This window comes from Hyperolius riggenbachi, chromosome 3 (assembly GCF_040937935.1).
Source record: "Hyperolius riggenbachi isolate aHypRig1 chromosome 3, aHypRig1.pri, whole genome shotgun sequence".
Classification (NCBI taxonomy): domain Eukaryota; kingdom Metazoa; phylum Chordata; class Amphibia; order Anura; family Hyperoliidae; genus Hyperolius; species Hyperolius riggenbachi.
The window spans coordinates 84,749,914-84,772,423 of NC_090648.1; the positions used below are offsets into that span (position 1 = coordinate 84,749,914).

At 44.5% G+C, this 22,510-nt stretch overlaps 1 protein-coding gene across 1 annotated transcript in view; it reads left to right on the forward strand.

Annotated features, from left to right (window-relative positions):
- The window catches only part of LOC137562172 (adhesion G protein-coupled receptor E3-like), a 149,039-nt gene that overhangs the window by 118,036 nt on the left and 8,493 nt on the right, over nt 1-22,510 (forward strand). The window contains exons 17-22 of the mRNA XM_068273505.1: nt 2,692-2,811; nt 8,254-8,441; nt 9,928-10,095; nt 13,805-13,999; nt 18,550-18,785; nt 22,423-22,483. Coding sequence (XP_068129606.1) covers nt 2,692-2,811; nt 8,254-8,441; nt 9,928-10,095; nt 13,805-13,999; nt 18,550-18,785; nt 22,423-22,483 — 968 coding nt within the window. The remainder of the gene's footprint in view (nt 1-2,691; nt 2,812-8,253; nt 8,442-9,927; nt 10,096-13,804; nt 14,000-18,549; nt 18,786-22,422; nt 22,484-22,510) is intronic.

The following is a 22,510-nucleotide window of genomic DNA, read 5'->3' on the forward strand; positions in this document are numbered from 1 at the left end:
ACCCCCCTACAGTATCCCTTTAACAGCTGGTGAGCCAAGTTTCCCTATCACTGGTTTAGAGTATGATCTGCAGACCGGACCCTACCATAGACACTGTAGGGGCCTCCCAAGGCGTCTCCCCCCAATTTAACTGTTCCCTGGGCACCCTGCGGTGTCTTTGGCAGCGTAGCATCTCACCTTGCCCAGCAGACGTGCTCCTCTGTCAGTCTGTGGCTCCGTTGAACTCCCATCTTCATCCAACACTGGCTGCATCTTCTGAGACCTGCGGCATGATATTACGTAATAACATGCGTCAGAGCACACAGGAGATGAACCCCTGTAGGGATGAAGTCAGGGAGTGCCCAGAGCCACGGACTGACAGAGGACCGCGCCCGCCAGAACAGGTGAGACATGACTCTGCAGGGGCTCTGGGGAACACAGTTATGTTGGGTGGTGGTTGGAGGTAGTGGGGGGGGGGGGGGGGGCAAGGGGGGACAGCATCCAACTAAGGAACCCTGGGGGAAATTTGACTGCAACAAAGGGCCCCTCAAACCGCTTTCTGGTTTGGAGAGTCTATCAGGGGGCCCCCAGATTTATTTTGCCTGGGGGCCCCATTGTTACTAAATCAGGCCCTGCAGAATTATTAGGCAAGTTGTATTTTTGAGGAATAATTTTATTATTGAACAACAACCATGTTCTCAATGAACCCAAAAAACTCATTAATATCAAAGCTGAATATTTTTGAAAGTAGTTTTTAGTTTATTTTTAGTTTTAGCTATTTTAGGGGGATATTTGTGTGTGCAGGTGACTATTACTGTGCATAATTATTAGGCAACTTAACAGAAAACAAATATATACCCATTTCAATTATTTATTTTTATTAGTGAAACCAATATAACATCTCAACATTCACAAATATACATTTCTGACATTCAAAAACAAAACAAAAACAAATCAGTGACCAATATAACCACCTTTCTTTGCAAGGACACTCAAAAGCCTGCCATCCATGGATTCTGTCAGTGTTTTGATCTGTTCACCATCAACATTGCGTGCAGCAGCAACCACAGCCTCCCAGACACTGTTCAGAGAGAGAGGTGTACTGTTTTCCCTCCTTGTAAATCTCACATTTTATGATAGACCACAGGTTCTCAATGGGGTTCAGATCAGGTGAACAAGAAGGCCATGTCATTAGTTTTTCTTCTTTTATACCCTTTCTTGCCAGCCACGCTGTGGAGTACTTGGGCGCGTGTGATGGAGCATTGTCCTGCATGAAAATCATGTTTTTTTTTAGAAGGATGCAGACTTCTTCCTGTACCACTGATTGAAGAAGGTGTCTTCCAGAAACTGGCAGTAGGACTGGGAGTTGAGCTTGACTCCATCCTCAACCCGAAAAGGCCCCACAAGCTCATCTTTGATGATACCAGCCCAAACCAGTACTCCACCTCCACCTTGCTGGCGTCTGAGTCGGACTGGAGCTCTCTGCCCTTTACCAATCCAGCCACGGGCCCATCCATCTGGCCCATCAAGACTCTCTCATTTCATCAGTCCATAAAACCTTAGAAAAATCAGTCTTGAGATATTTCTTGGCCCAGTCTTGACGTTTCAGCTTGTGTGTCTTGTTCAGTGGTGGTCGTCTTTCAGCCTTTCTTACCTTGGCCATGTCTCTGAGTATTGCACACCTTGGGCTTTTGGGCACTCCAGTGATGTTGCAGCTCTGAAATATGGCCAAACTGGTGGCAAGTGGCATCTTGGCAGCTGCACGCTTGACTTTTCTCAGTTCATGGGCAGATATTTTGCGCCTTGGTTTTTCCACACGCTTCTTGCGACCCTGTTGACTATTTTGAATGAAACGCTTGATTGTTCGATGATCATGCTTCAGAAGCTTTGCAATTTTAAGAGTGTTGCATCCCTCTGCAAGATATCTCACTATTTTTGACTTTTCTGAGCCTGTCAAGTCCTTCTTTTGACCCATTTTGCCAAAGAAAAGGAAGTTGCCTAATAATGTCGCACACCTGATATAGGGTGTTGATGTCATATTAGACCACACCCCTTCTCATTACAGAGATGCACATCACCTAATATGCTTAATTGGTAGTAGGCTTTCGAGCCTATACAGCTTGGAGTAAGACAACATGCATAAAGAAGATGATGTGGTCAAAATACCAATTTGCCTAATAATTCTGCTCTCCCTGTATATGTGGTAAGTAAATAAAATACATCTACATGTAACATACGCAGTTCAGCACTCTTTCTTTAGCTGATGCCTTATTCAGTGGTGTAGCTAGAGGTTATGGGGCCCCATAGCAAAACTTTCATGGATGCCTCAGATGTAGGCACTCTTAAGCAATTCCACCTACCCCTACCCTATGGATATGAGTTCATTGGGCAATTTACATTTTCATGCAATCAACACTGCACATAGTTCTTGGGAACTGAGACAAAGTCAGAGGGTGAAGAAATACAAAAACGTTAATGCAAAGCTCTTTTGCATAGATAACAGCTGAAGTTTCTTAACTCTTCCTGTACTGGAAACAATATGAGACTCATATCTGTGCTAATAATGTTTTATTTCTTAGAAGTACTACACATACAAATCATTATATCATAAGTTTATTTTCAGTTCAGATTCCCTTTAATAGCCAGCAGGATAGATTCATCGATCAGTCAGCTGCTTATAGCCGGGTCATAAATCTTTTGTTTACTCTGCAGAGGTTCAGCTGAAGGCCACTGGAGATGTATGTAGTAGGCTGGGGGCTTCCGCTTTTGTAACCCTGACCGTTCTAGACAGCACCATGCAGGTTCCCTGCACACATGTGAGCGGACAATCAGGTGAGCGATGCCGTTATATCATCCAACATATAAAATGTACAGTAAATACCCATATAGCATGGGACTCGGCACAGAGACATTATTGACTTGCAATATAACCAGTTCACAACTTACGGTATTTTCGGACTATAAGACGCTCCTGACCATAAGACGCACCTAGGTTTAGAGGACAAATCCAGGGGGAAAAAATATATACTAAACCTGGTGCATCCATGGTGAAGGGGCATCTTGTGGATTATATGCCCCTTTTTTACCTCGTGCCCCCTTGTACCCCTTGTGTCCCCATGTCCAACTCTTATCCCTATGTGTCCTCCTGTGTCCCTATGTGTCTGCCTCTGCCCTCCTTGTGTCCTACTCTATGCCCCTTTGTGTCCCCCTTGTGTCCTCCTCTATGCCCCTTTGTGTCCTCCTTGTGTTCTCCTCTATGCCACTTTGCATCCCCCTGTGTCCTCCGTTTGTCCCACTGTGTCCTCTTCTGCATGGGCACAGTACACGGAGTTCCCGACATTGCAGCAGGTTGGAGGTTTGTATTAGCAGGCATTCAGGTACTCCCGGCATTTGGACTATAAGACGCAGTGACTTTTTCCCCCCACAAAATGCAGTATTTAACGAGCCAATTACACAAACAGAGAAGTGAGGACTGGAAGCCATTCCACAACCAAACTACATATTTGTACCCAGGGGTGGGAGATATGCACACACTTTACACAGCATTGTGACACAAAGGGGAAGAGAGCCAAGAGTGTATGAGATGGTAGAAATGGTGGTCAGTGGCCAAAGTATCCTAGGCGAGAGGTAGAAGAATATGACAAACAGATTCAGAATCTAACTTAGCTGCCATCAGCTGTGACTATAACAGGTTCAGAACTGCACTGAACTGCTATGACCACCACAATGTGATAACCAGTTTGTCATGTCACCCACCAAGCTGTTGTTACATGTTTGAGGCGATCATATAAGGGCATATAAAGAACTGATATTGCTATATAATTATCAACAGTTTAGTGAAACTTGCATTATTATTGGATGAGTTGGCCATCCATTTATCTGCAGGGCCGGTTCTAGACTTTTTGCTGTCTGAAGCAAACTTGTAAGGATCCGCTTCCCCCCCCCCTCCCCCCTGATTTAATCACACAGCACCTGACAATTGCCTCCCTCCCTCTCTTGCCTCCTCCCTCCTCACTCACTGTCAGACTCCTCACACAGCACAACGAGCTAATTTTCCCCAATGATGAAATCCCACCACTGCCACCAAAGTGACATTCCAGCCTCGCGATTCCGTCTAAACGATGTTAAAAGACCGGTTGCTAGATCGTCCAGTAGAAATAATGTGGCAAAACGCTAAATTCCGTCTTATCTGCTCCAGTTACCATTTGGGGGAATAGTTGCCACCGAAGGCTTGAAACACGGTGAACAGTCTGACGCTAAAGATTGGTCGCACTGCTGCCGACAATGTAATGTGACAACAATCCCGTATTACTAGGCCACAGTTGCCATGCAGGTCTCGTGCACTAGCTATTACTAGAGGCAAATCCATGGTGTGCACAGTAAATGGTTAAGATTGGTTCATGGTGCCCATACATGTACAATCTCGATTGTCTGCGCAATTGGGAAATAAAATGATTGACTTTGCGTAATTCGGTTGAACTGATCGAATTTGCACAAGTCAGTCAGAGTAATTGATTTTGCTTGAAAATCAAGGTAATCACTGCCACCATCCTCCGAGATTATAACGAGACGAAGGAATCTCAACGCTATCATAATATGGCAGCCAGCCCAATCACGTCCGATCTGCTCCATTCACTGTTCGGGGAATAGTCACTCTATGAATGCTTGAAGACTGTGAGCAGCATGACGGTAAAGAAGAGTTACTGGGTCCATATATGATGCAATCTCGATTGTATGTACAATTGATTAAAATTATTGATTTTGCACAGGAAATCGGGGTACTAGCTATTCCTAGAGGGAAGAAATGGTTATTTACAACCTAGCTAGCAAATCAACAATTTAAAAGAAAATAATAAAACAATGCGGGTAGTATGACTGACTCTTCAGAGGGCAGATTCTTTGTAACAACAATAAGTTGACCAGAACAGGCACAAGACTGAACGATAAAATCGTTCCTTTTATTTTAAAACTACATACACACAAATATACTTAGCCAACAGATTGGGTTGATAGAAATGAGTAGAGATGAAAAGGGAATTGAATGTCTTAATATACACTTCAAAATACCATATATGAATCTGAAGAAATCTCTAAGGCCTTTGCTGATTTCTATGAGAAGTTGTATAATATAGATTTATCAAAACTTATGAATGCAGAAAACTTCTTAGGAAAAATTGATCTACCCTCACTGTCCGCATCAGAAAGGGAATCGATAGAAGCACCAGTAGGGATGCTCGCTAAATTCCGCGGAATTGTTAATTTCGTCCGGAATTAGGTCAATTCCGATTCCAGTATTCGGAACGGAATTGCTAAACCTCTCAAACGGAATCCCGCGGTAATTTTATTATTTCAGCGGAATTTTCCGGCATAACACACAACATCTCTCTCTCTCTCTCTCTCTCTCTCTCTCTCTCTCTCTCTCTCTCTCTCTCTCTCTCTCTCTCTCTCTCTCTCTCTCTCTCTCTCTCCTCTCTCTCTCTCTCTCTCTCTCTCCTCTCTCTCTCTCTCCCTCTCTCTCTCTCTCCCTCTCTCTCTCTCCTCTCTCTCTCTCTCTCTCTCTCTCTCTCTCTCTCTCTCTCTCTCTCTCTCTCTCTCTCTCTCTCTCTCTCTCTCTCTCTCTCTCTCTCTCTCTCTCTCTCAAAAAGCAGAAACTGTGCGTTTGTAAATTGCAAAAAAAACATGAACGCAAAGCACACGTTTCCCCTGCAAGGGTATTTACTTTAATAGCCTATATAACTGTGTTTTGCTGTTTGCAGCAAGCCCGCAAAACATGCAATGGGCTCAATTCACAAAGCAGTGATAACTTAGTTAGCATGCCCTAAAAGCCCATAGTAGCTTATGGTGCGCTAAACTTTGCGTGCTAACTGCTAAGTAAGATAATGTCGCACCGGATGTGTCTAAAACGTCACATTGGGTGTGCCTATAATGTTGCCTCTGGTGCGACCTTATCGGCGCACCGTGCACTGCTAAACTTTGTGCACGCTAACTAAAAACTTTGGCTGTGCTAACTACTTAGCACTGTAGTTAGGATGCCCAAAGCTTTTTAGGCGTGCTAACTAAGTTAGCTGTGAATTGAGCCCATTGGCCTCTATTCATAAAGCATTCCCGCATGCAGTAATGCTCAAAACAGCTGACTTTACCGACCTCTTAGCAAAGTGTCCATTCATGCTACTTTTTCTATTGGATTGGTCATAATGGTACATGCTAGGCCAGCTTTTGCATGTAGTGTGGTTGGTGGTCTAGGGGGGTAAGACAGATACCTACTACACACTGAGACTGGGTTCAAATCCTGGCTAAGGTATGTAAGCTGGCTTTTAAAAAAGTACAAATCCTTAATCATGCTACTTTTTCTATTAAATTGATGATAATGGTACATGCTAGGCCAGCTTTAGCATGTAGTGTAGTTGGTGGTCTAGGGGGTAAGACAGATACCCACTACACACTGCGACCTGGGTTCAAATCCTGGCTAAGGTATGTTAGCTGTTTTGAAAAACTGCAATTCCCTACAGGATGATACAAATGGGAGGAAGAGGAGGAGGATTTTTTTAAAAAATTCCGACGGAATTCGGAATTCCGCGGAACTTCATTAAATCCGGCGGAATTTTATAGCGACGGAATCCGTGAATTCCGGCAGAACGGAATTTGTTGGTTCCGATCATCCCTAAGCACCAGTATCGGAAATTGAATTTTGTGAAACTGTAGCTAAACTCGCAAAACAGAAAAGTCCGGGCCCAGACGGCTTTAGCGCAGAATTTTACCAACATTTTGCCCCAGTACTGGCTCCTCTTTTCTGTAACTTAGTTAATAAACCAAGAAGAAAAAGTTTTCTCAGATACAACCAACCAGGCAACAATTACCTTAATCCCTAAAGAAGGAAACTCTGGTCTGGAATGTGCGCATTTCAGACCAATAACCCTTATAAACTGTGATGTTAAGATTTATGCGAAAATTCTGTCAAACAGACTAAGTGTAGTAGTGGATACAGGGCCGGGCCGAGGCATAGGCTGGAGAGGCTCCAGCCTCAGGGCGCAGTGTAGGAGGGGGCACAGAATTCATTCAGCTGTCATTCCTAATTGTGTTTGAAGCAGAAAGAAATAAGAAAATGGGATACATAGCAGTGACTGCAAGCCAGATAACTACATATTAAGGTGTTGGGGAGGTTGGGGGCCCTGTGGCACCTCTTAGTCTAATAGCAATCAGTGTGTGACGCTGGGGTGGCAGGGATGGAGGGGCGCACTTTGGTGTCTCAGCCTTGGGTGCTGGAGGACCTTGTCCCGGCTCTGAGTGGATACTTTACTGTGGAATCAGCAGGCAGGTTTTAGGAAAAAGAAACAGATACAAGATAATATTTACATCGCAATAGACCTTATTCATTTATGTAGAACATGGAGGGAGGAGTCAGTAATGGTGGAAATAGACGCAGAAAAGGCCTTCGACCGTCTCTCTAGAAACTTTACATTTGCAACACTAGAAAAGTTAGGTCTGGGCAAAAAATGTATCGACAGAGTTACAAAACTCTATAATAAACAAAGTGCAGGGGTAAAGGTTAACAGCCTCATATCTAACCTATTTCAGATAAAGAATGGAGTTAGGCAAGGATGCCCATTGTCCCCCTGGTTGTTCAACCTTAGTATTAAACCCCTAATTGATGTGATGGATGGGACCATAAACCTTCCAGGAACTCTTGTGGAAAGCTTTTCACACCTAAATGAAAGATTCTGTAATTAAAAGCTATCAGTGCTTGCTGGCAGAGTCAGGGAAGAGAGGAAAAAAAAGTTGATTTAAAAAAATGTCATTTTGATATTTTGGAATGTGCGTTTGTGACTACATGATGCATTCGATACGACATATTCAATATGACATATCGAAGGCATCACAATGACCTGTTCACCTCACTCTCCTCTTGCTTCGCCTCCTACTCTGACTGGATACGGTTAGTGTAAACACAGTACAAACATGCCGACCCCTGTAATCTCTGCGCCTGATGCAAATGTTTCACCCGGTTTCATGAGAGAACCGGCCCTGGTTCTCTGACAGAATCTCTCTGGGAATGAACTCCAGTAAGTAGAACTAAGTATGTAGAAGACATCTCAGAGGGGAGTCACAACAGAAGATCTATCCTCTATGAACTTGGTCCAAAGCTAAAATGCTAGAGCTGGAGTTTCCGTTATACGTAGTAGATTCTCTCATTGTCCTGAATTGTTGTATACAGTATAGAACATATAGACTACGTAGTATGCTTTGTCTGTATTGCATTAACCTTTTCCTTTGCAGATGGTGCCCTGCTAATCTCCTATAAAGACCTGCAGTCCAAGGTGAATGGCAGCCTTCTTGATGCTTTAGGAGAATCTGATCAAGAAGACAGAAGAGAGATTAACTCGCCCATAGTGAGTGGAGCCATCACCAAGCATAATGTACAACACCTGGACCCTCCAGTGAGCTTCCACCTCCGGCTCCTGAAGGTCAGTATGAATAGACGAATGAGCCTTGTCATGGCTGATATGCATAACGGAGTTCTCCTTAATTTAGGCACATCAGGTTGGAGTCTAAAGTTTTTTTGTAGATGGAGACTTAGAAAAGAGAGACCACTCTTCACTCAAAAGAGCTTAAAACCAGAGCACATACCATAAAGCCATAAATACTTGTATGCATATGCATTTAAAGGTTTCTGCAAGCTTTTATTGATGATTTATTTGAGGAAGTCCGAGGCGAACCAAGAGTGAAAATTAAATACGTACCTAGGGAAAGGGAAGCCTCTGGATCCTTTAGAGGCTTCCCATGATGTCCTCTGGACCCTTCCCCACTGCCCAGGACCCTCTGTAACATTGGGGTTGAGCTCCTCTTCTGGCACAAGCACAGCTGTTTTTCACCCGTGCGAACACAACCATGCCTGTGCGGTAACATGGTGCCACTTGTGCATGAGCAGCTCCATCTTCCTGAGCAGGTGCTGCCATACTCCCACAGTAGAGCACGGCCCTGATGTTGATTCTGACAAGCCCTCGACAACAGGGGACCAGAGGAAGGTGTGAGAAGCCTCTATAGCAGAGTCCCCAACCCTGTCCTCAAGGCCCACCAACAGTGCATGTTTTGCAGAAAACCACAAACACATGCACAGGTGAGGCAATTAGTGTCTCAGCAGAGCTGATTAACTACCTCTGTGGATTTCCGCAAAACATGCACTGTTGGTGGGCCTTGAGGACCGAGTTGGGGAACACTGCAAGTCTATAGGATCAAGAAGAGGCTTCCCTCTTCTAAGATAAGTATGTGTTTTTGTATTTGAGGTTTGCTTCAGATACACTTTTAAGGACCACTATTGATACAAATTTAAAAAATTTAAATACATGAAAACACATAAATAATAAGTATATATCTCCCAGAGTAAAATGTTCTATAAATTACTTTTCTCCTACGTCGCTAACAATTACAGTTGGTAGTAGAAATCTGACAAAACTGACAGGTTTTGGACAAGTCCAACTGTTCATAAAGGGTTTGGTTTTCAAAAGCACTTAGTGAATGGCAGTTGCTCAGTCCAACTGTCAGAATAGATTGCGAACAGGTAGGTGGGGCTGTCTGCATCTTTCGTATAGATACTTTCTAGGGAGTGCTTTTGTAAAGAATAAATGAAATATTGAGAATCCCCATGAAGAGATGGACTAGTCAAAAACTTGTCAGTTCTGTGAGATTTCTACTTACTACTGTAAGTGACAACAACATTGGAGAAAAGTACAGTATATTATAGTTCATTTTACCCTGGAAGAAACATACCGCTTATTTGTATGTGTTTACATGTATTATACATTTTTTTAAAAAAATTTGCGATCGAGGTCGTTTCATTCTGTCCAGTTCCAATAAATATATACATGTGTAATACTAAATAATAATAATATATGTCTACCTATAATTATGTAGGTATTATTAAAGTTTTCTACCCACAATTTCCTGTTTCAGGATGTTCCACCTTCCTTCACTGTAGAATGTATGTACTGGGATACAGAGCAGAAGGTTTGGTCAAGCGATGGATGTGAGACCAAGAAATCTGACCGGATAAACAGCACCCTCTGTGTCTGCAGCCATCTGTCTTCCTTCGCTGTCATCATGGCTACCCATGACTTTCAGGTAATGTCAATTCAATCAGATAGATTCATCTCTGATCAGATAATGTTCTGAGAGGGATCTATCTGATGGCCCCATCCACCAGTGTGTGGCCCCCTTTGCAGTCAGGGCACACATAAAGCATTTGTTATAAGTGATCCAGGGTCCTAGAGGGAATCAGAACTAAAAGGAATATGGAGGCTGTCACCTTTATGCCCTGTATGGTATCGATATGCCCCAGATTGTTAGTGTCCCCTTAACGTCATGACATAACCACATTGCGTTATTATGCTAGTGCCGTGTTACACTTGCAAGTACACAATGAACTTATAGGCTCCAAAAACAGCTGATGGACAGCTGATTTTGGAGACACCGCACAGTTGCCCTATAATAGAGTGCTGCCCAGCCCTGAAGCAGCGCAGTAAGCTTTGATTAGAAATGTACCATTCTCTGTACGGGGATGCACCGTTCTCCGTAGGGACTGCACCACTACTTTAGTACTGCAGCAAGCAATAACAGAGAAAGGAGGTGGCAGTTAACAAACCTCCCAACTTTTTGAGATAAGAAAGAGGGACACTTTAAGACACACCCTTGCCACACCCCTAGTCACTAATACCAGAAAGTATTCAGAAGCAAAAGATGCATATAACTCAGACCACACTGGTCAGTTAAACACGTTTCAGTAGAAAAACACATATAAATTTACATAGATCTGTACAGGGACAAATGAGGATGTAAGAAAGAGACAGAGAAGGATTTAGTTCCCAAAGAGGGACTGTCCCTTTCAGGGGCATAACTAGAAATCACTGGGCCCCCCTGTGAAACTTCGGATGGGGCCTCCCCCCCCCCCCCCTCCCCACTTTCTGGACCGGAAAACTGAGAACCAATGTTATTCAGTTGGCTAGTGCACATTTGAATGTGTTTTCCCCATGCAGATAAAACAGACAGCAGTGAAACACTGCACACTGCACACATTTTCTCTATCAATTGCATTAGCTTCTGTGATAAAAACCTGCATGTTTTCACACATACAGACACACATGGTGTGCAGAAAACGCGTACAGAAAACCAACAAACGAGTGTGCTCCCAGCCTCAGCTTATTGCACTCACTCTGTCCTAGAGTTGAGCCGAAATTTTCGTAATTTCGCATTACTATAATTACGCATGCGAAATTTGCGATTACGATGCGAAATTACGGTAGCGTAATTGCCATTAAAATCGTAATTGAAAATTTTCAACGCGTAATTTCGCGTTTCGTTCATGCCGTAATTTCGCATTAAACGCTACCGTAATTTCGCGTTAAACCGTAACGCTCCGTATAATATAAAAAAGCCGCGGGCTTTAAGGGTTAATAGCAAAGCCCCCTTAAATGCTAAGAGCCTCAAATTTGGAGAATATATTAAGGAGATCAGGAGGAATAAGAGGAAAATTGTAACTACGCCGCACCCGACGTCACTCGCCGCTCAGCCGCCGCAGCATACACTTACGCGTCCGTGCAGGACGCTAAGTCCCCGCAGCTCCCGCTGTCCACCCCGCCCACATCTTTTACCCACATGTGGGTGACATGTGGGTGACATGTGGGAGAGGCGGGGAGGGCTGCGGAGCCGGCGGGGACTTAGCGTCCTGCACGGACCCGACAGAGCTCTGAGCTATATAGCTCAGAGCTCTCTAAGCATCTTTGTATTTGGGCTCCAAGGAGCCCCATTGGTCCTTAGCAGACCAATGGGGTTCCTTCAAATCAGAAGTCTGCTAAGGACCAATGGGGCTCCTTGGAGCCCAAATACAAAGATGCTTAGAGAGCTCTGAGCTATATAGCTAAGAGCTCTGTCGGGTCCGTGCGGCGGCTGAGCGGCGAGTGACGTCGGGTGCAGCGTAGTTACAATGTAACAAAGTTGTTACATTGTAATAACTTTGTTACATTGTAACTGATAGAACATTTCCGAGGATATTGCGTGGGATCATTTATTTAAAGGGACAGGTAAGTTTTATTGGTTAATTAAGAATATTAAAGGACTTTTTTCGTGGTTATGGTTTTTGTTCAATTAAAATACTTTTTCTAAGTGTTTGTGTGTTTATTTACTTTTAACTCTTAAAGGAAATGGGTAAGGGGTACAAGTACCTCTATACTCATTTCTCCTGGGAGGGGGGGTGGGCATCTGGGGGACCCCTTTTTAAAGGGGACTCCCAGATTCCACCATGAACCCCCCCCCCCCCCAGGAAATCGCGGCCTCCACCTCCACCGCCCATCGGAGGTGGAGAAGAGCCCCTTGTCCTTGGATTGGACAAGGGCTCGGAGGGGGAGGGGAAAGCTTGGCTGCCCCTCCCCTTCCGAGACCCCCCAATCCATGGACCATGCGGGCTGGTATAGTCAGGGTGCGGAGCCCCACGCGGCTGGTGCTCCGCATTCTGGCTATCCCAGCCTGCATGGGGGACAAGGGGTTAAAGAGGTCTGGGAGGGGGGACCCCACGTTGTTTTTTTTTTATATTTCCCACACTCAGAACGAAGTAAGTAAAACTCTTCCCACTTGGGGGAATCTATGAAAATAATACACTATTGTTACCTGTGCAAAAAAAACTGACATTTTCCGCATTTAAAAGACATTTTTGCCCTTGAAACTTAAAAATCGATTTTCTCAAAAACTATAAGGTCTTTTTGAAAAAAATGTTTTTCCTCTTATTCCCACTGATCCCCTTAATATACCCTAGGAATTTGGTGTTCCTAAACGTTAAGCAGGCTTTGCTATTAACCGTTAAAGTCGGCGGGTTTTTAAATGTATACATTTTTACTTTGAAATTTTAACATCGATTTTCTCAAAAACTATAAGGTCTTTTTGAAAAAAAAATTTTTCCTCTTATTCCTCCTGATCTCCTTAATATATTCTCTAAATTTGAGGCTCTTAGCATTTAAGGGGGCTTTGCTATTAACCCTTAAAGTCGGCGGCTACCTAACATTGATCCATGCGTCAACTTTTCCGCTTGGGAGCATGGCCATACGCATTAAGTTCGTAATACCCACTGTAATGCTAAAATTACGCGAAAATTACGGTTACGCGAAATTTCGCGAAATCCTTCTTCATTACGATTATGTACTTACGGCCATAATCGTAATTACACTAATTACGCGAAATTTCGCGAAATCGTAATTACGTCATTACGCTCATCTCTACTCTGTCCTCCTCTGATGAAGCAAAACTGGCTCTGCAGACTTCTCCAGCATCACTACAGTACACAGCTCCTGGGAAGGTTGGGGGCTGGGCACTGTACACAAGAACCTGCTGCACACTGGATAGGGACTGTCTACAAATCTTTGTCTACAAAACTTTGTATGATTCCTTATCAGTGGCTGAGCAGATGCAGTCATTAGAACAATTGTGCAGAGAGCAGAAAGCTCAGGACAGGAAAAATAAACTTTTCCCTCCACGGGGGCCCCCCTGCGTCTTCTGGGGCCCCCTGCAGCTGCATCCCTTGCAGGGACTATTGTTACGCCCCTAGTCCCTACAAAAAATGGTCAGTTGGGAGCTATGTAATATAGCAGCATTCTGATTAGAAATCCACAAAGGAATCTTTAGCGTGACAAGAGCATTACATAGTTTTCAGGCTAGAGATTGCACAAAGACAAAATACAGGGTAGACTTTAAATACGTGTTTACTGGGAGGATGTGCAATCCATAGTTAATACTGGTGCTATTATGGTAGAAAAGACGGTTACCATTTTACCTGTCTCATTTCCAGGACCATGAGGGCCTTCTTCTGATCTCCCGCTTTGGCCTGACTGTGTCTCTCACCTGCCTGTTCCTGTCCCTCCTCACCTTCCTTCTATGCCGTGCTCTGAGGAGCGCTCACACCTCTGTGCTGACCGCTCTGTGTGGATGCCTCTTTGTAGGGCAACTCCTGGTTCTGGTGGGCCTTCGCCTGACTGACAACAAGGTAAGTGGTCTTTTTGCATCTTAAAGCCTAATTAAACCCAAAACTGAACAAAGCAAATTTTCTTGGCAATCACATAGAGTAGGGTAAATTAGCAGTATTACCTATGGAAGTGAGCTTTTCAAATTCAAATACTCATTATGCAGCTCTGGTTATCTGTAGCTTAGCAGCTAAGGGCCTCTAGTGCCTCTGTTGTTTCCTATTATCAGTTAAAGTCAATGGGAACCATGATGAAAAAAAAAAAGCCAGATACTTACCTAAGTAGAGGGAAGGCTCTGGGTCCTAATGAGCCTTCCCTTTCCTCTCCCAATGCCTGTTACAGCGCAGGATCCCCCCAGGGCGGGCCGTGGCAGAGGCGAGAGAGGCTCCAGCCTCAGGGCGCAGTGTAGGAGGGGGCGCACAACTTACTCAGCTATCATTCCCTTATTGTGTTTGAAGCAGAGAGAAAAAGAAAAGGGGATACAAGGCAGTGATTGCAAGCCATATAACTAGAGATTAAGGTGTTAGGGGGGTTTGGGGCCCTGGGGTGCCTCTTAGTCTAATAGCAATCAGTGTGTGATGGTTGGGGTGGGACGGAGGGGCGGACTTTGGTGTCTCAGCCTTGGGTGCTGGAGAACCTTGTCCCAGCTCTGGATCCCCCATAGCAGCATTCGACCAATTTGGTCAAATGCTGCTGTCTCTGCCGCCGAAGGGAGGCTTCGGAACCCAAGTGCTTCAGAAGTCAGTCCACTCCATACTGCGCACGCACGAGCGCCTTCTCTCTCGTGCACTCGCGTATGCGCAGTATGGAGCCGCCTGTCTTTAGGGAGGACTCGGTTCCCGAAGACTTCTGGAGTCCCTCGACGTGGGTGATACAAACGGGGAATCTAGCGCCGCACCAAGGGCACCGTCCGGGAGATGAGACCTTTAAAGGTAGCTTATGTCGATGGTTCCTTTGATTGTAACAACACCAGGGTCATCTAAAAGACAAAATGAAAGCAGGAGCTCAATGGTGCAGAATCGAGTGAAATTTGGAAAAGCAAAATGCTAAGGATGTGCATACTTACGAAGGTGGGTTGCAAATCCTTGTAACCACCGTCAGAGCAGGCAGGAAATCAACCACCCCCGCTTGGTTTGCCAGGTCTGTAACAGTAACTAATCGGTCGCACCCCGAATGTTCTTTAGGACAAACTAAAAAACTATCACCTCTAAAGGTATGACAAGACCTGTAAAACAGGAGTGGAGACGCCCAATGCATAAAATATGGACTAACAAGCTGTTAACCTTTAAACAGAGAGGTAGAAGAATTTGGACCAGTTTATTGAAAAAAACATCGTTTATTTGAGCAGTCAAATTGTATGCTATGGGTGCCTCCATCCCTGTTTTAACCCTCCTGGCGGTCTATTGAAAACCGCCAGGGGGCAGCGCTGTAGTTTTTTTGCTTTTTTTTTTTTTTTAAAATCATGTAGCGAGCCTATGGTTCGCTACATGATAGCCGCTGCTCAGCGGCATCCCCCCAGCCCCTCCAATCGCCTCCGGCGATAGGCGATCAGGAAATCCCGTTCAAAGAACGGGATTTCCTGGAGGGCTTCCCTCGTCGCCATGGCGACGGGGCGGGATGACGTCACCGACGTCATGGACGTCGTGACTTCTAAGGGAGACCCAATCCACCCCTTAGCGCTGCCTGGCGCTGATAGGCCAGGCAGCGCAGGGGTCTAGGGGGGGGGGGCTCTGCGGCGGCGCGGATAGCGGCGAATCGGCGCGGGGCGGCGGCGATTGGTGTGCTGACGCAGCTAGTAAAGTGCTAGCTGCGTTCAGCAAAAAAAATTAAAAATACGCAGATCGGCCCAGCAGGGCCTGAGAAAATCTCCTGTGCGGCTTACCCCGAACTACGTTCGGGCTTACCGCCAGGAAGGTTAAAGAGAAACTCCGACCAAAAATTGAACTTTATCTTAATCAGTAGCTGATACCCCCTTTTACATGAGAAATCTATTCATTTTCACAAACAGACCATCAGGGGGCGCTGTATGACTGATATTGTGGTGAAACCCCTCCCACAAGAAACCCCTCCCACAAGAAAAGTTCGAACTTTTGGTAGTTTCCTGTCTGTGAACCTTGTTGCATTGTGGAAAATACCTGTTTACAGCTGTTTCCAACTGCCAAAAACCATGCAGCAGCTACATCACCTGCCTACCGTAAAATGTTCACTGGAGTTCCTCTTTAAGTGTCATGAATTTAAACCAAAATAAAGCCCCATCTATCACCATAAAATGCACATTAAACACAATGAACAGTTGACTTTAATTTCTGCAAATGGCAAAGCTTGTTCTCATTGCCACGGTAAGAAATCCTCTGGGTAATGAAGACAATAAATAATGTCTAATTATTCCATGCTGAATCATTGTCTTCATAGTAGATTTTAAAGGCATATACTTTTATTTTTTATTTATTTTCATAATGCAAATGAAGCATTATTCCTGCTAGTAAGCTGTCAAATAGTCGCCCATACAAATTAAAGAGGCTGAACAACATTAAATGTACTTGTAATTTCCCAGAAATGACCATGAAGGATGTATAATGCTAGATTAATGAATGATATGACAGAACACAATTATCATTCTGAGATCGTAATCTTCCGCTTCTTCTTCAGCACTGGTTACCATGGTGACTGTATTTCTTAATCTTTTGTTATGGATGCAGAAGAGAAATGTTTTGAACTGGTTGCCTAGTTTTCAAATTGAGACTCATAAATACGGAACAGCTGAAGAGTTCTATTTCATTTGCCAGATTAGTTTCCAGATGTGATATGAATATTTGAATAAAGTTTTATGAAAGCTGGCCTGAAAACAACTGTCTTTTCAGGACACCTATGAGAACCCCGGGCAACTTGAACTAAGTGCTAAGTGTATAATGAAAGAAAAATGATCAAAACAGTTTACCTCCAACTTTCTGCCTCTTCCTTGTGCTCTCCCGCCTCCCCTACAGAATATGACTACATGAGGCAGGAGTGCCATGGAGAACTCTGGTCTCTTTTCACTGCGGGGACCTACTGGGCTTCAGGGAGAGAGAATTGTGAAGGAAAGCTGTAGGGAAAAAAGTGGCCAATTTGGGTAATTACCTTGGGAAAGGGATCCTCCAGAGACTTCCCCATCCCTCCTTTACCAGCCTGTTCCACCGTCAACAATGGCTTGTCCATGGCTCGTATGTACGCAGTAGCATGGACCTGCTTGGGTGGAAAAACCCAAAACCCATGGCTTCAGTGCTACTGTGCATGCGCTAGCCACCTGCGCGGCAGCACAGACCCCATCGGGTTTGGCTTTTTCTGATGAAGCCTGAGCGGGTCCATACTACTGCGCAGGGGCAGCCTGGCCGCGCTTTGGGGGTCGTTCCTGAACGCCATAGTGGAGGAAGATGGGCGAAGCCTCTGGAGAATTCATAGCCACTCCCAAGGTAAGTATCTGCCTTTTTTCCCTGCAAACATCACAGGTTTGCTTTAAAGGACCACTTTTACGAAAGTCTGAACATTTAAGCTATACAGTATGTAAACACTTACAAAATAAAAAGCACGTTTCTTTCAGAATAAAATGAGCCATAAATTACTTTTCTAGAAATCTGACATTACTGACAGGTTTTGGGCTAGTCCATCTCTCCATAGGGGATTATCAGCATGGCCTTTATTCTTTATAAAGACACTCCCTGAAAAAGATTTATACAAAGATGCTGGCCAGCCTGTCTGCGCGCTGTATCTACAGGAGAAGGTACTGTAGCCTTTTGTATGCAAACCAGCGGCAAGTGCTATAGTCCTGAACTGCCCTGTATCATCCATTCCGTTGTGCTGAGGTAATACTGTTTGTTTTTTACTCTCTCCTTTGGGTCTGGAGCCGGCCCCTGCCTCTTAGCAGCAACTGTGTCCAACTTTGTGCTGCCCTTTTTCATAGTTCTTTTTTAAAAGGCATGAGGCCTCTGCCGCTACACCACTCACAACCCCCCTGCCCTCCCGCCCATGTCGCCACCGGTGCATGGGCCACAGGTCAGAGCACATGCTCACACACGGCCATGACACGTACCCGCGCGCGCATACGCCCACCCACCCCGTCCTCCTGTACTGCCCAATGTCCGCCTGCGTGCCGCACAATGCGCGCTGGGCACAACACACGGACACAGGAACAAAGGAGGACGCAGGGACACAGGGGTTTTATTATAGAGGATATCACGATAATATATGGTCAGGAGGTTTCTAAAAATCACATTATAGAGACTCTGGGTTGAGACGCAGGGCCGGGCCGAGGCAGAGGCGAGAGAGGCTCCAGCCTCAGGACGCAGGGTAGGAGGGGGCACACAGCTCACTCAGCTATTATTCCCCTATTGTGTTTGAAGCAGAAAGAAATAAGAAAAGGAGATACATGGCAGTGACTGCAAGCCAGATAACTAGATATTAAGGTGTTGGGGGCCCTGGGGCCTCTTAGTCTAATAGCAACCAGTGATGAAGGGGCGCACTTTGGTGTCTCAGCCTTGGGTGCTGGAGGACCTTGTCCCGGCTCTGTTCTGATATATCTGTTTCCTGTGCTCCTCAGGTCCTGTGTGGTGTGATCGCTGGCGCTCTGCAGCTCTCCTTCCTCTGTGCTTTCTGCTGGATGTCTCTAGAGAGTATGCTGCTCTTCCTGACAGTGCGAAACCTGCGGGCGGTGAACTACATGACATCTCAGCGCTCCCATTTCCCATATGTCTGTCTACTGGGGTTTGGAATTCCGGTCATCATTGTTATTATATCAGCAGCAATTAAACCGCATGCATATGGAACAGAAAATTAGTAAGTTTTATGAGTCACAATAAGAATTTATATTCTGTCACGCTCATTATTATTATTATTATTGTGACCCTGAAGTGGATCCATGCATACGTTTCCACTATTATAGCCTGCAAAAGACGTATTTAACAAACACACACTGAAAATGTTTTTTTCCTTATCCAGCCTTATGAAAAATCCTGTAGCTCTTCAAGCCTGCTTGCCGTCACCTGTGTAATCATCTCTTACCGCCTCCCTTATGACTCTTAGGCACGGTTCACATTAAAAAATATGAGCCAAACGGATCCGGTGGTCGGATCTGGTCTCCGATGCGCAGAAAAAGTGGGATCAGCGCATCACCAGGCCGCCTCTGAATGGCCTCAGCTCAGAGATGCGCTGAGCCCCCCCAGGAACTGCAAACGGATGGCTCTGTGCACACGGATTGTGAAAACTGATCTGAGCACAGATGAATCGGATCGTTTTCCACTCCGTTTGCCAGCAAATACATACCTAATGGCAGCAGCAGAGGCTTCCTCTTCTTGCGCTGTGATTACACAGCGAGTCATGTGACTAGTCACATGCCGCGTCATGTAGTCACATGACACTGAAGAAGACGGAAGCCTCTACCATTGGCCTTTATGTATTTAAGGCCCAAGTACCCTCGCTCAACCACCCATCCAGCTGCTGTACCCTCCCTCACCCTCCCGCCGTTCAGGTTTGCGTCCCCACATCAGTGTTGCCAACCTCAGAAATACTTTTTTACTGACAAAGCATACAAAATTTACTGACAGAACACTTTTTTTACTGACATCTAATATTACTGAAATTAAATGAAAGATATCACACATGAGCCCCACGTGCAATACACCGGCAACCACGTGGGCTGCAAATGAGGAAGAAGAGAGCAGTGGTGGACACCGGACAGATAAAGTATTAATGCACGGCATCTAAGGAGGGGGGGGGGAGCGGGGGACACTTTGATACATTTACATTTGGGGGATGCGATCAGGGGTTTCCATCATGTTTGTTTTCCATTATCGCAGCCCTTACCGCTGCATGCACCCGATCAAGCATGATAACCTGAGATTTTCCAGCATCTCCGATTGATACATACGATCGATACATGCAACCAATTTTGGTCCGAAATTGGTTTGAGTGTCAACTAGGCATGCTCTTGGTGGCACCGATTTTTTATAATATCAATAATAATTGTCTTATCTGACGGTCGATTGGCCACCAAGTCTACAGATGAATGGCCACTTTTAGCTAGAGCAGTGTACATTCCAGAATAATACATGAACTGATAAGCAGTAAGTGCTGTGATCTTTTGGGAGTGAGAGGTTTTTTTTTTACTGACACCACAAAGTTTTTTATGGACTTTACTGACAGCCCAGACTTGTTGACTTTTTTACTGACTGTCAGTAAATTTACTGACGGTTGGCAACACTGCCCCACATCCCCATACCCTGTGGAATGGTCCGTTTCTTCACCAGTATGAAGAAATGTTCCGTTCTCCATTGCCCCAATGCAAAAGCATTTTTTGACACTCCAGGAACGGAACGTACAGAATGTATCCGTACCAACAGAAGCATTTTACCAGTCCAATAGGCTAACATTGGATCCTTTCAGATCCGTTCCGTTTCTACAGTATATGTTACGGTTACCTTCCGTAAAAAAATGCAGATGTGAACTGGGCCTTATAGTCTTTTCCTCCTCTTGGCAGATAAGTCATCACAAGGGAGGGGTTGGGAGTGATCATGTTGGAGTCAGCAAGTTTAGCTGTGACTCTGACAACTCCAGTAGTCAATTACAACTGCAATTTGTGTATGGCTGAATAAGGCAACAGAAAATATTTTGGGGGTAAGAAACAGCACCTGTGTTTTTATTAATAACTTGTTTACTGAGATTGAGAAATACCATTTACACTTTTGAGACTCTCACATCTCTTCTATATAGTCTTCAGGAAGTTCTCTTCTATAACATTCCCCCTTCCTTCCCAAGTGTCTGCTCTAACCATCGGCTTCCTTCCTGAGTTCTCTTTCTTCTACCATTTATTCTCGCTCAGATTCTCCTCTTTATCAGTCATCACTTCCTGAGTTTGACTAGACCACCGGTTACATGTCATACAATTCTCCTATCCATTATTCATGCTTCTTGAGATTCTTCTGTCAGCCAAATATCTCCTGAGACATTTTGCAGTTAACCTGATATTCTTTTCTCCACAAAACTCCTTCCAGAAATTCTCCTCTCCACTGGTTACCATTAATGATGGTCATGTCTGGGATAACTAATGGAGACGCATGTGATTTGTATGATCAGCTGATAGATTTGCACAGCTCTGATTTACTGTAATCACATCCTGCTTTAGCACACGATCATGACTAGCAAATCAGAGACTTACATATTGATCGCCTGATGAATATTCAAGATTCAAGCATTTTATTGTCATCATATAACACAACAAAATTACCATACTTGACCAAACTGATCGTGTGCTTCTCTATGAGTTCTCCTAGACATGACCATCACTAGTTACCATCTCAGATATTCTCCTCTCCAGTCTCCACTGGCTAACATCTCAGAAATTCTTCTCTCCACTCTTTAGCATTTCAGAGATCCTCCTCTCCACTGGTCACCATCTTAGAAATTCTCCTTTCCACTTGTTAACAACTCAGGGTTTTTTCTCTCTACTAGTCACAATCTCAGAGATAATTCTCTCTACTGTCACCATCTCAGGGAATTCACACTCCACTGGTCACCACATTACAGATTGTCCTTTCCACTGGTTACCATCACAGAGATTCTTCTCTCCACTGGTCACCATCTCAGAGAATCCCATCTCCACTGGTCACCATCTCACAGGTTCTTCTCTCCACTGGTTGGTTATCATTTCTAAAATCCTCCTCTCTACTGGTCACCATCTCAGATATACTTCTCCCCACTGGTTACCATCTCAGAGATCATCTCCCTACTGGTTAGCATGTCAGTGATTATTCGCTCCACAGGTTTACATCTCAAGGACTTTCCAATCCACTGATCACCATTATTGTTTACCATCTCAGAGATCCTCCTCTCCACTGTTTACCATCTCAAAAATTACCCTGTCCACTGTGTACCATCTCAGAGATTATTTTCCCACTGGTTGCCATCTCTGATTCTGTTTACCATCTCACAGAATCCCCACTCCACTGGTTGCCATATCGGAGATTGCCCACTCTATTGGCTACCAATTTCAGATTCATTCTTCTGTCCACTGATAGCCATGACTGAGGTCATCAGGTACAGTTTTAGGTGAAGTGGTAAAAAAAAAAAAAAAGATGGAACCCCTTAAACTTTAGCACTGAACTGACCATAATATTGTAGTGACCTCTACAATACTAGACTGCAGGGCCCCTAAAGGCCCTGGTTAATTGCCCTTTTTACCGCATGGATGCACCAACCTTGTTCTCCTCCTCTCCTGTTACCTTAGATTTTACTTCATTATGCCATTTACATTTCCCAATCTTCAGTTCTCTCCACTGATTCCCCTTCTTCAAATTCCCTCCATCCGGTATTTAAACTACCTTAATTCTGCTATAATATAGAGTTGTGTATGTGCATTATAAATGAGAGATTTACAGATTATAGTGATAATTCTGCATTATTGCTGTGTTCTCTTTAGTTGTTGGCTCAAACGGGATCTCATCTGGAGTTTTCTTGGTCCTGTGTGTGTATTCATCACTGTGAGTATTTAACTTAAAGAGAAACTG